The sequence below is a fragment of the Lycium barbarum genome, chromosome 8 (assembly GCF_019175385.1).
Source record: "Lycium barbarum isolate Lr01 chromosome 8, ASM1917538v2, whole genome shotgun sequence".
Lineage (NCBI taxonomy): Eukaryota > Viridiplantae > Streptophyta > Magnoliopsida > Solanales > Solanaceae > Lycium > Lycium barbarum.
The window spans coordinates 133,034,084-133,048,325 of NC_083344.1; the positions used below are offsets into that span (position 1 = coordinate 133,034,084).

At 36.6% G+C, this 14,242-nt stretch overlaps 1 protein-coding gene across 2 annotated transcripts; it reads left to right on the plus strand.

Moving 5' to 3' along the window:
- The first annotated feature begins 1,394 nt into the window (after positions 1–1,394).
- Positions 1,395–13,341, plus strand: LOC132607592 (DNA (cytosine-5)-methyltransferase DRM2-like). 2 transcript variants are annotated; one of them, XM_060321628.1, is made up of 13 exons: positions 1,395–1,519; positions 1,663–1,703; positions 3,738–3,883; positions 3,961–4,023; positions 8,006–8,069; positions 8,236–8,382; positions 8,523–8,622; positions 8,706–8,749; positions 9,271–9,423; positions 9,641–9,767; positions 10,080–10,171; positions 10,296–11,024; positions 12,720–13,341. In XM_060321628.1, exons 5-13 carry the CDS (start codon positions 8,067–8,069, stop codon positions 13,155–13,157), a joined length of 1,833 nt encoding a protein of 610 aa, XP_060177611.1. In that variant the 5' UTR covers positions 1,395–1,519; positions 1,663–1,703; positions 3,738–3,883; positions 3,961–4,023; positions 8,006–8,066; the 3' UTR covers positions 13,158–13,341. The 2 variants fall into 2 exon arrangements, with proteins under 2 accessions (XP_060177611.1, XP_060177610.1); XM_060321627.1 differs by lacking the exon at positions 3,738–3,883.
- Positions 13,342–14,242: the final 901 nt, after the last annotated feature.

Below are 14,242 nucleotides of genomic sequence, written 5' to 3' on the forward strand. Positions count from 1 at the left end.
TAGCCGTAATATTGCAAACGTGAAGGGAGGTCAGTGAAACGAAGCAAAACGCAAAGGGAGGTCTCTGAAATTTTTCCTTTTTTTAAAATAAAATTTATATATTTTTAAAACTACGTAAATATTACTACTTATAAGATTAAATAATTAACAACTCAAAATATTTGAATGACACATGAGAAAATTATAGTCAAATAAAAATTCGTTTGACTCTCAAAAAATGAAAAGTGTCAAATAAAAATAGGACGGAGGGAGTACTAAATACACCTTAAAATTCACTGACGATGTGCACCCAAGGGTGTAGCCTAATTGTTAATGAAGTGAGTTGAACACCGTGAGATCTCAGGTTTAAATTCTAGCCTAGACAATACTAAGTGATTTCTTCCCATAGCTTCTAGCCAAGCTGGTCCAGGCACCACAATTATTTTAAAAATAAAATTAAAAAAATACACAAACATTTGAGAACCCCTGAATTTTGTCAAACGTAATAAAATAATCCAGAAAAGAGGAAATAATTCTTTTGATTTTCATAAGGTAGGTAATAGATTTTGTGGTCCTTAAAATATTTGATAAAGCACATTCAACCTTCAATAGTTGAAATGTACAGTTTTGATCTCTTTGTTTTTTGTAAATACTCACGAATTTACCATATTCATTAACGATTCTACTATTTAATTAGACATGTGCTATATTATGTTTGCATTGTTACTTCATATTTGACGGCGATACAGTTCTCTTGTACAAATAATACATAAAACGACTAAAAATACATTGTTTTAGTTAATTTGAACACTAAATATATTTAGCGGTATACACTGACAACTCCTTCAACTTCCACTATATTTTATTAGACACTCGAACTAAGGTTTATATCATAAGCACCTAACAAAATGTTTCCATTAGACATTTTCGGCTCAAATTTTGAAAATGCTTCTGCGTACATTCTCAAACGCCCATTACATGAATAAGTTAACCACCTAAAATATGTCATCTCCTTTTATATACACATCAGCCTCAATAAACCGCACAATCTCAAGCCTGTACAATTGAGACCGATATGTAGTGATGTGTATAATTAACAAATGTAACATATTTTAAGTGGTTAACTTATCCACCAAATACATATACACTTGATTTAACACGCAAAAGCTTTTTTAAAAAATTGAACTGAAAGTAAACTTAATCATACATTCAGGTGCTAAATTAAAATAGATTATAGTTTGAGGATCTAAATGAAATTTACAAATAAGTTTAAAGACTATCAATATATTATTCAGCCAAGATATTTTATCAAATATCACAGGGATCAAAATCGAAAATAGCAATAATTGAGGGACCAAAAAGTACATAACGACAAAGTTTCCTTTGTAAAAAGCAACAAACGGGGGGTTCTCGTCCAGTGTGTGTATAATACGTTAAACACCAAATATGGGAATCTCTCTTCACCTTTATTATTCTTCACTCTCCTCTTAAACCCCACCATTAATCTCTCATAAATTTTTATTTCATCTAATTAATCTCTGTACGTATATCTTCTCTTTTCATTTTCACTTTCTAAACAAAAAAAAAAACTTTTTTTTTTGGTTCTTGAATTTGCTAAAACTGTGTTTTTTACCCTTAATTTTAACTTTTTGTTGTTTCTGGTTGTTTTGGGGGGTAATGCAGGATATTAAGAAGTTTTGGGATAGCTCAAAGTTGATTCTCAGGTAAGTTGTATGGTTTTGAAATTTTTTGTTCCTTTGCTTACGTGTAATCAGTAATGAATGTTGCAAAGATATCAGTTTTGTTTGCATGGAATTAATTGGGTGTAATTGAATAGAACTATTTCTAAATTGATAGGCAAATAACACTACCTAGCTAAGTTGACTCCAAAAAAAAAAAAATGCAGTAAAATTCTATTGTGGACTCGTATTGTATGGATTGTATATTTCTAAATTGTTTGAGAAGATGATAAAGAAGTGCCTTTTCTGCAAAGAAGGGAGAATGGGAAGGCAAATGCTTAAGCTGAATGAGACTACTGGAACCTAGTGGCGTTTTTTTCCGCATTTCTTGCGTTAAGGGCCCGTTTGGCCATGAAAATTGTGAGTATATGAAAAAAGTAGTTGTTGTTTCAAAGTGAAAAATGGTACTATTTGGAAATTGGAGTTGTGTTTGGCCATGAATGTAAATTTGAGCTGTTTTTTAATTTTTGTGAGTGATTTGTAGTGAAAAAGGTGAAAACAACTTTTTGGTGTTTTTTAAATTCTGGAATTCAACTCTGGAAAAAGCAAAAAATATTCATGGCCAAACGGCCACTAATTTTGCATTTAAATTCTTGTCGAGTGTTCTATCTGCCATTTGATTTAGAGTCTGTGCTGTATGAATTGCATATTTCCAGTATTGATTGAAAATGATAAAACTACCTAGTGGAAGGTAAATGCTTAAGCTGAATGATACTGGAACCTAGTCGCACTTTCTTATGCATTTCTTGCGTTTTTTTTGCAACTAATAATTTATGGACTTAAGAAAATGGTATATGTTAAAATACAACATCAAAAAAGATCCATATTTTACTTGAATCAACTTTCTCCTAAAGCTCTGTGATTTATTTGAGTGTCTCCATAACCATTTCATAATTAAACTCTGATTATGGAGCTTCAAATTTCTTACTCCCATTCCATGTTGTTTATTTAGCGTAACTCTTTCACACTTGATCAGTTGGATCTTTTTCTCATTGTTACCTTCCCACGAAAAGTTTCTTCTAATTTGATCCTTTTTCTTGATCACCTTGCTAGGCATTGAGTATATTGACATTAGGTAGGTAGAGAGTCAAGCACACTATTAAATTAAGATCAATCGACGCCCTATGATAAATATTGTCTTTTCCACATTGCCAGCTCTTCTTGCACTTTTTCAACAAGCCCCTGCTAAATCATTTGCGACCTGCAACTACTAACCAGGGCATTCCTGAATATTTGGTTGCGAGAGCATTAACTTGACACCTCAGATTTTCTGCTAACCCCTGTAGATTCTGTACATCTTTCACTGGATAGGTGCAGCTCCTTATCAAGTTAATACCTAGTCCTCACATCATCTTAAAAACCAGTAGAATCACCCTCAGGTACCTCAATTGTTGTTTCTCTGCCTCACACATGATAGGCGTATAATCCGCCTAAAGTATATGTGAGATTTGAATAAGTGTCAATTGTGAGTTGCCCTCTCACTCTACCTTCCCCAGACCCCACCTATGGGATTTCACTGGGTATGTTGTTGTTGTGAGTTTCCCACTGTAAAACCATCCTCCACCTGTATGAGATAGCCTTATTCAACATTTTGCTAATGTCCTCCATCACCAAAATAAAAAGGAAAGGTGAAAGCGGGTCACCCTGCCTTAAACTTCTCTGTGCATGGAAGAAACGCCTGAAAGAGTGCCATTTTTGATAACTGAGAACTTAACAGTTGAGATTCAAAAAATTCACCCATTTCACCCAACTTGTCACCGAAACCCTTTTCTTTCAATATATCCAGCAAAAACCTCCAATTAACCTTGTCATAGGCTTTTCCAATATCAAATGTCCTTGCCTCAATCTTGTGTGAAGACTCTCGTGCCTCATAGGTGCTTTACAATTGGCTTACTTGTGCCTTGTAGCTTCCCTGTTAAGTCAGGCAGAGTCTCTGATACCTGCTTTTCAGAACGAGGAGGATGTGTAGCTTTTAAGGTGACTGATAATCTGTCTTCTTTCTTATTCTCACATTTGAAGCTTAAAGTTTCCATCTTGTATGATTTGCTTCGTGGTGGTTGTGTTCTGCAACTGCAAAATCATGCTCATTATGGTACCCTGTGTTGCGTGATCCATCAGACTTAACGACAACATCTTCTATAGAAAGCTCTGCATATTGTGAAAAGGTTATGGAAGAAACTCAATTAGATCATTTTCTTTTGTAATATAAATTAATACTAATGTTGCCACATATTTTCTGAAGGGTGTTCATCACAAGTTAGAATCTCTGATCACTCCCCGTGCATTCGGAGGAAATCGAGTTCAGGTAAATCCTCTAATCCCTCTTCTTTTTTTTTCTCTTTGGGTCAATCCTTCTTTCCCTTTAGTTATATACACTGCATTATTTAATTACTGAATTCCTGCCATGGAGCATTCACTGTCCCTTTTTAGTAGTCTTGTTGATATTGTCATTTTGTCCCAATTCAATGTGTTATTGAACTATGCTGCTGGATAAATTTTGGGCAAGCATATTTGAGGAATCATTGTCTTGGGACAAGCTGTCAAAACTCACTCTTAGAGAAGATTACTAGATGTATTCTGAATTTTCAGTTGGCGTAATCCCATGACTTTTCACCTGTGAGCTGTGTTTCTTGCTGAAATAATTGTCTATTCTTCGGAATAAACGAGAGACTCATTCTATAATTGAAAAAATGCCACATTAAGTCCTTAGTTAAGGAGTGCAAAATCTGATCAATTCTGTCGCTAGAAAGTGGTGTGCATAAGATAACTAGATAATAATCCTGTATGCTCTTCCTCCTAATTGAAACCAAAAAAAAAAGGAACTCTCCCACCCCGTTTGCCAAACTACCTTTATTGGCTCCCCAACTTCTAGGAAGCCTCTGATACCACCCACCTGGGGTGGTGCCTACACAGCCACGTTTACCTCCCCTAGCCCATTCAACCCCCATATATTGCCCGCCACTGTTTTCTTCCTTATTCTTTCCTGAACATGTATTAGACACCCAGCTGCCCAACTTCATGATCTAGGAAAATTCTATCCCTGAAAAGAAACAAAAACCTTCATGATCTAAGAAATGAAAAAACTGCAAAACATAAACAGAGCTTCAATCAATTAAAACAAATGAAATCAATAAAAGTAAAATAAAGACCTGCACAGAGTAAAAAGATTAAAAGCCATGAGTATAACGGACAGGAAACCTTTGAACAATCATTTCAAAAATATAAAGGGCAAGATTAGGATTTCGAATGAAAGGAGTGGTTAAATGAATAATAGGTGTATGGAGTATGGTGCTACTTACTGGAAAGATACTGGGAATGATGATGCTGATTTGCAGTTTTAGACATGAGATGGAGTGGAGTTTGGTACTTTCGTCAATAATTTGCCTACCTTAACAAAGGCCATTTTAGTATCTCTAACCAGTTCAGATAGCACACTCTTAAATCTTCCTGCCGTTAATTATGCCCAGAATCTTGTCGAAAATACCCAGTAGGCCCATAATCCTTTAGCTCCTCCACCCTTTCTTTTTGGGAATTAATGCTATATAAGAGGTATACCAGAAAGTAGAGAATCTAGAACTAATTTCTGCTGATAAAAACAGTTTTGGTTAACACAAAATCTGGTCACCCTCTCACTTCAAAGGAATTCCACCAGTCCCTGATCAGCTTCATGAAGTCTGCTTCCTTGAACTGTTTCTTCTCAAACAACTCAATATGATTGTGGTCTGACCGAGTTCTTGGAAGCATAGTCTGCTTAATATTGTTGAATTCATCATCCCAGTCATTTGAGTAAAGGAACCTATCTATTCTGGAGGCCACTTTAGATCGGTCATTTCTGGCACATGTAGATTTACCTTCGTATAGCTGGGCATCTATTAATCCCAAGTTTTGTATGAACCTGAAAAATTATCATAGCCCGTGTGCTTCTGTTGATCCCTATTCTGTCACTGGGAAGCTGGCCACATTAATTCTGGAGGCCAGTAGGCTTCTTTTTTGTTGTCCTTCAACTGTTCTTTGGCTTGTAAAGTTGGGCTTGTTTTATATATTGTATTTATGCGTTGACTTGTACAATCTGTGTTGGCGGTTTTGGTTGGAGGCTGAGAATGGAAAATAGAAGCACCTCAGTATTCTTGTCTTTAAAAAGAAAACGAGGTCTTTGCTAAAATTGCATATAGATTATCTGCATGCTTGTGTTGACTTGTACAATCTTTCTGCATATAGGTGCCTTACTTTTCCAAATCCTCTTCCATGGGCCAAAAGTAAGCTGATTAGTACATGTGTGTGGGATCTTGTAGCATGAGTTGACTGTGAATGAACCATTGCCCTGCCTTCTCCAGATTAACTGGCCATTACTGTTGTTCAAACCAGAAAATGGAGATAAAAGGTTGAGAAAAATCTTTGATAATACTAACTTCCCAGTCATTGGGAATTCTTCTGAAGAGGATGTTCCAACTATTACAGTATTTCCCTCTCTGCTTTCTGCTAAAGTAAGTTTTGTATCCTGGGTAGATTTTAAAGGATGGGAAATAGATCTCTAAGAGGTGAATGTCCTAACCAATTGTCTTGCCAGAAGATACTTTTCTTCCATGCCAACTTTGATTGCAGTATTCTGAGAAAAGGATGGCCAAAGTGCTCTAATGTTTCTCCAAACAATCACTCCATGAGATGGGGGACCCATCCTTGAAACCCATTCATTCATTTGACCATACTTCACCGTGACAAAATTTCTCCATAAAGCATTATCTTCAACATTAAGTCTCCATAACCCTTTCATCAAGCGGCTCCTAATTTGCATATTTAGATTCCTGATACCCAAATTCTCCTTTTTTGTGTGGTGACAGAGTTCCACTTGACTAGGTTAAAGCCTTAAAGGTTTACAATCTCCTTTGTTTACCCTTGCCAGAGGAAGTCTTTTCTCAACTTGTCAATTCTTTTTTCTACTTTAATAGGCATTGGAAACAAAGATATAATATCTCGTCATTTAGTCCATTACACTATTATTAGAATCAAGCAAAAGATAATAATCTGTCATGAGATAAGTTACTTGTCAGCACTTATTCAGGTCAAAGATGTGTGTGTCCTTGTGTGGCGATAAAATTATCCAGTTCAACATTACTTCTATCTTAAGTACTCGTCAGCACTATTGGTATCTCTAGAATATTGTAGAGGACAAGCTTAGAAAAGGAAAAATTATATCCCTACGTTCTCAAATAATAACAATGAGGCAGCCTTGATAACTTTCTGTCTTCTCCTGTTGTGTAGTTGTTGAAGGTGATCATAGGCTTATGAAATCCCTTTTTATCATGTTCTTCCATTCTCTTCCAAGTCGCAGGATATTAATTATCCCCTTCCCTGAGTAGTTTAAGCTATATATGAGAATCCTGCAAGGCTGCAACTCCCTCAAGTTCAAGATGATGAAGATCATATCTGTAATACTTGGGGAACTTTTACCATATTGATGTATGAGAGTGTGGTTCCTCTATAATCATTGAAACCTATAGGGAAAAAGATTAGAAGTCTTCAGATTTTTTTAAGGTTGAAATGGTAGGCAAGTTGGAGGTTTTAAATGTTTGCATAGAGAATGCTTGACAATTTTTGGGGTTGTTATGACGCACCTTTGAATTGTTTCTAAGGGAAGTAATTCGAGAAGCCTCAATAGTTTGACAATTCCATGGAGAATTCTTCAGGACTAACCTGTTTAAGTTAAGGCTTCATAGACTTGTTTATGCTGATGCAAGTACTTTCCAACCGCCAATATCAGTGCCAAAGAGGAATCAGTCAGAGAGAGATAGTGCCAGACATAAGATCTTTTTCTCTTATGTTTCATATCATGATTGCATCAAACAAAACCAGTTTGAGGAGGGGTTTATTTTAAATTTGGATAAGTTGCAAGCCGAAATCAAATAGGAACTTGATACAGAATTATTTCAAAAATTATGTGGGCAAGACCCAGATTAAAGCATGATGATGATCAAGCGAAAACATAAGGGCATGGTGTTAGTCCTTTCATCGCTCTTATTCTTTTTTTGGTAGGTAACAGGAAATTCTATGAGAACTTGCACTAAGCCAGTGTATCAAGTGTAATTACAGAAAGTGCAAATACCCCACTGTATCTAGTATTGCATCTACATCTCGTAAAATGACCATTTTGCACCAAAATCATTAAAACCCCATCTTGTTTTTGAGTTTTCTGTGTGAGATTTGATGGACCAACTTTTGCTTGATGATTGCCCCGGCCTATGTGGAGCTTTAATGGCAGTAATTCATGTTTACCTTCTTGTGTTATGTAGGTTGCCGAATTAGTCTTCTTGCTGAACAATTTGGAGTTCTTTTTCAGGCTTACCTTGAGAAATGGTAAATTGATCTCGTTTCTCGATTCTCTAATACTGTGCAGTTATTCGATTTCCTTCTGGTCTTACATATCAGAAAAGAAAGTATATGGTCTCTTTAATCATATTTTTGATGAATGAAGGAAAAGCATCTATACTTTGTTTGTGTGTCTTGTTTCTATCCCCTGCAGGACAAAAAACTTTCTGTCGAAGACAATGATGACATTGACTGGGATACTGAAGATGAACTAGAAATACAAGAAATACAGGACACAGTATTTTCCTCAAGCACGGATTTAAGAACAACTGGGAAGCATGTTGTTTTTTGCGATGGGGAGGTAAATGCTTTAAGTCTATATTGATACCTAGTGATCTATCTTGTCAAGTACATCTTTTCTGAACCAAAAAGAAAAGAAGAAAATAGTTCATAACGTTGAATCTCAACTTATGGTCTGTTTTGGTCTTCTTTTACCTGAAGGCAAGCTCATCATCAGTGCCCTTCAGGTCCAAGTTCATTCAGCAGTTTGTAGTGATGGGATTTCCTGAAGAATCTATTGCAAAAGCAATAGAGCAAAACGGTATTTGAATTTTCCAAGTCTTTATACAACTAAAATTTTGATTTTTCAATTGTGGTATTTATGTTATTTGACTTGAAATGCAGGAGAAAATTCAGATTTGGTGCTGGATGCTCTTTTGACATTCAAGGTGCGTAATGTCTGCCTCATTGTTTGCAAACTGCTTATTTTAGATTTTGTAACAGAAGGTGTCTGAAAGATCAAAGAAATTCTTGTTCAATCCCACCTCCATTGGCAACCACCTTTTACTCTTCTAACCGGCGCCTATATGCCACGCTTGCATAAAATGGTCTAGAGAGATAAGCGACATTTACTTGTTCAGAGTAAAGTCTAGATCAATCAGGGTAAATGGAGATGGTGACACCTATTAACACCCAGTAAGAAATTGTGGGATGTGAGCGCTGGATTCCTTGGTGTTGACTGTGCGATCAATGATGTCAATTGTTCTTTATCCGGTCTGCACAGTTCTGATTGCAAGCTTGAATTGTGTTAAGAAGATGCATGATTTTTATCTGTCGTCATTGTAATGATGGTTTTTCTACCGTCCTTCCATTTTTTCACAAGTAATGACCCTCTAATACTAGCAAACCCCTTTATCTCCAACAAAAGAAGAGGAAATGAAAAAAGAACAATTATGATCTTTGTTTGCAGGCCCTTGATGACTCTCCTGAAGAACAGCCCAGTACTAGCCCTCAGCTGGAGCCCTCCATTAGTTCTGATGATAGCACTTCTGAATACAACGAGAATGTTTTGGATGATGTTTATGAGGAAGATAGTTGGTCCTCTGACTCAGACAACTGTATAGTATGTTATCCTCAATCATACACCAATCTCCATTTTTCTTTTCAATATCTAATTGTTACTTAGAAAATAATCAAATGGTTTCTCTTTATTTAAAACATACATTTATTCACATTATCAGAAAAGATACATTTATTCATTTTTCTGGTCCTGAATCATGTTATGATTTTTATGGGAATGTAAGACTGTTCTAACATTTTCCTTTCAAAATGCGTGATAGAATTCTGTTAAACGGTGCTACATGAATGACGAGGGCAATTCTTTGTCCGGAAAAGAGAAGACGTTATTGTTCCTGGAAAATATGGGATACCCAGAGGAAGAGGCTTCCATAGCAATGAAGAGATGTGGTAAACATATTATTTTTCCTCTACATTACTAATGTTATCTAAATCTTTTGTTCGATTAGACATTTAGTTTGGCTATTGATATGCATTAATTATGCCAAAGTTTTATCACTTGACTGAAGAAATCTTATTCATGCAAGTTTTGGGTAGGTGCTACTAAGCTGAATTCCTGGTTAACTTTGTGTCAATGTTGTTGTATTTTGAACAAAATCTGCTTATTGACGCTGTAGCATTCCTGAATATCTTTTTAGAATTGTAACACCTATTTTTTTATTTCATTTCCATGTAATTAATGTCCTCTTCACAACTTTCTAGGTCCAGAAGCATCACTCCCTGAATTGGTAGATTTCATTTGTGCTGCTCAAATGGCAAGAGCAGAAGATCCCTATCTGCCAGAAGATGTGAAGGTAAGCCTCGCCTCACGTATTTTGAAATGGATTCATGTGAACTAACAAAATGTTCAAGGCATTTATAATTGCAAATTAGCAATATCATTTTTCATAAAATTGATGCTTCTTTCCATTGTGACAGCCAAAACTGAAGCATATATTGAATGATTTTGGTGGATACAAGAAGAGGAAGATGTACAATGAATTGTGCAAAAGGAAAAAACAAAGGGAGATTACTGGTGAAGAGACAATCCGATTGCCCATACCTATGATTGGATTCGGAGTTCCCACCGAATCAGTTCCAACAATGGTCCAAAGAATTCTTCCCGAGAAAACCATTGGCCCGCCTTTTTTCTACTACGAAAATGTCGCACTAGCTCCAAAGGGTACATGGGACACCATTAAGAGCCATTTGTATGAGATTGAGCCTGAGTTTGTTGACTCAAAGTATTTTTCCGCTACTCAACGAAAAAGAGGATATCTTCATAATCTGCCGATTGAAAATAGATTTCCTTTATTTCCACTTCCCCCTCGGACCATTCATGAGGCACTTCCCCTATCAAAGAGATGGTGGCCATCTTGGGATACAAGGAAAAAGTTAAATTGTTTGCAAACCGCCATTGGGAGTGCAAGATTGACGGATAAGATCAGAAAAGCTGTGGAGAAGTATGATAATGAGCCACCTATGGAGGTACAAAAGTATGTTCTTGGTCAATGCAAGAAGTGGAATTTGGTGTGGGTTGGAAGAAACAAAGTTGCCCCTTTGGAGCCTGATGAAGTTGAAATGCTATTGGGGTTTCCAAAGAACCACACTAGGGGAGGTGGTATAAGCAGAACTGATAGATACAAGTCGCTTGGCAACTCATTCCAGGTTAGCCTAACCTTTTTTTTTTTTTTTTTTTTTTTTTTTAAAGAAATAGTAACAAGCTTGTATTGATTGACAAAAAGGGCTGTTAAGCCATAATTACAGAGAGAAAGAAGCATACAAACTAGTAAGCTAAAAAAAATCTGTCTACTAGTCTATAGAGACTCTAAAACTTGTAATAGAGACTCTGTCATCTATGTACTCTTGTTTACACCAAAAATGAAAAAGCAGAATGCAACTAAGTTTCATCTTTTGGATTGGATTGCTTTGTTTCCAAAACATCTTAAGTTCCTTTCCTTCCAATCATTCCATCAAATGCATCAAGGGATTAAACTCCATCTTCTCTTTTGCTCCTTTGTGCCCCCTCTTCTGTTCCAACTGGATAGCAAATCCAGTGGACTCATTGGCATTATCCAGTTTAGGCCTTATCATAGTAAGAAACATATCCCAAAGTCGTGTAGTTGCTCTACAGTGCATAAACAACTGCATATTTGTTTCTGCAGTTTTCCCACATGGTGAGCAGATAGAACAAGGTTGCATTCCCCTTTTTTGTAGCTTGTCCCGTGTCAAACATTTCTGCCTAGCTACTAACCAAAGAAAGCATGCTACCTTGTATGGAATGTTAGTCTTCCATATTTGTCTCCATGGTCATAGAGATTTCAAATTTCTATTAAAATTTAGCATGTAATATGCTGTTTTTACTGAAAAAACTCCAAGACTCTGTCCACTCCACCAGATTCTGTCTTGGGTTTGGGTAGTTCCTGTGAAGTGAGCTATGGTGTTTAGAAACTCTGCATCTCTGTCTATCTCCCAATCATTTAAAGGTCTCCTGTAGCTTAAGTACCATCTGTGATTACCTCAAACTTCCCTGATGTTAGCCTTTTTTTGCTGATTTAAGGCATAAACATCAGGGAATAGAGACTGTAGCGTGAAATCTCCTTGCCATCTATCTTCCCAAAAAGAGATTTTCTGTCCATCACCAACCTGGAAGCTTGTTTTGCGACTGAAAACTTGCCAGAGGTTTCTGATGGTCCTCCAAACGCTGACCCCATACACAGCATCCATCTTCTTTGTCTTTCATGGGCCTTCCTGACCATATTTGTCTTGCATTACATTCTTCCATAGGGATTGATCTTAATTTGAATATCTCCATAACCACTTCATGAGCAAACTTTGGTTTTGTTTTCTGAGATTTCTGATGCCTAAACCACCTTGCTTTTTGCTGAGGGTGAGAATTTTCCATTTGACCAGGTTGAACCCCTTCTTCACCTTGTTTCCTTGCCACAAAAAATTTCTTCTCAGTGCATCTATTCTCCTTTCAACCTTTGGAGGGATTGGAAAGATTGACATCATATAGGTAGGGAGGGTATCCAGAACACTATTGATTAGGACTAATACGCCACCCAAAGAGCGATTTTGACTCTTCCATCTAGAGAGTCTTTTCTCACATTTCTCCAATACCCCATTCCAAATGTCTTGTGATCTACTATTTTCCCCAAGTGCCATGCCAAGATAGACAGTCTAACCTTTTTCTTCTGTTTTTCACTATATTCAAGTCTTATTTTCTTCTCCCCCTTCCCTTTTTCCCATAAAGTTGGGTTTGCCAAATATAGTAAAGCGGCTCTTTTATTGACTGATGCAATTTCTTTTCTTTGTCAGAATAATTTTTTAACATGATGCTTGTATCAATATTTGTATTAGGTTGACACAGTGGCGTATCACTTATCGGTGTTGAAAGACTTGTTTCCGGATGGTATGAACGTCTTATCACTCTTCTCCGGAATTGGCGGTGCTGAAGTTGCTCTTTACCGTCTGGGGATTCGACTCAACAATGTGGTTTCGGTTGAAAAGTCCGAAGTCAATAGGAACATTGTGAGAAGTTGGTGGGAGCAAACTAGTCAGAGGGGGAATCTCATACATTTTGACGATGTGCAGCTGCTGAGCAGAGCCCGGTTGGAGAAATTCATAGGATCATTTGGAGGGTTTGATCTAATAATTGGTGGAAGCCCGTGCAACAACCTTGCAGGCAGTAACAGGGTGAGCAGGGATGGCCTTGAAGGCAGAGAGTCTGCCCTATTTTTTGATTATGTTCGGATATTGGATGACGTCAAGTCCCTTATGTCTAGACATAGACGATAGTGTCTCAGATTTGAATATCCTATTCCTTTTTCTTAACCTTGCCAAGTCTGAATTTATTCTTTGTAGAGTAAAATCAAACTAAATACTAATTGCAATTCTGAATTAAGATGGGGTATATTTACTATATGAAACTAATGAAATTGTCGTGGTTGATGAACTAATGTAATTGTTTCTGGTTTAGCTATTTTGAGTCCTGGTTTTCAGAATAGAAACTGTTTTTTGGTTGCTGGATAACATGTCAGTTGTTAAGTCCGACAAACTAAAGTTTTGAGGAATCATAGGGCAGATTCCTCATTTTCATTTACTGGTTGTGAATCTAATTCTACAATGCTGAAACATGATACAGATGGATCCGTAATTCCAGGATGAGCTACGAGGATATTTGTCTCAGTACCATACAGGAAGGGTGAATTGCCTCAATAACTAGCTTTTGACTTGATCTTAACCCCCTCTCACACCTTGCAGCATTCCCAAATTTGAACTGTGAGCCAACAGCATCGATTCTTCTTGCATAAGAAGACTTATCAATGGCAGTTTGTATACATGGTTGGAGCGACGACACACCATTAGTTTATACGTGAGATAGTTTGGCATTTAACAGTCTGGTGCACATTCTCAGGCTTCATATTAAGTCCTGTTTGATATCTTGCTTGACATGTTGAATCGGTGGGACTGTAAAAGTGTAACAGTCATCACATATAGGGATGGTAGTTCAACTAATCTAGAACCTGAAAATTACTAAACAAAGTTGAGGTAGAATGATGCATGCATATTACTATATTAGGATCAGCCGTTTCAGCCAAAGAAAAAAGCAGGCAGAGAATATAGAAACACTTGACTTAGTTCAGTTAATATCAGAATGGAATTGGTCCTGTCAACATTACGGTAAACATCAAATTCCACATCCATCACTCCTTTAAACTTCAGAGGAGATCAATAATGACCATTTATTGAAAAGAAGAAGATGAACCACAGAGTTTCCTTTATACACTTTGTAATCCTTAATTAAAAGTTTAAAACTTCATGACAAGCTAATTCATTGCTTTGCATTTGACCATATACTCCACTTGATTGTCAAAATTTGT

Bases quoted from the DNA above. Each gene is read 5' to 3' on its own strand.
- LOC132607592 (XM_060321628.1), top strand. The intron at 8,383-8,522 runs GTAAATGCTTTA...TTTTACCTGAAG, and splicing joins TTGTTTTTTGCGATGGGGAG to GCAAGCTCATCATCAGTGCC. The intron at 10,172-10,295 runs GTAAGCCTCGCC...CCATTGTGACAG, and splicing joins ATCTGCCAGAAGATGTGAAG to CCAAAACTGAAGCATATATT.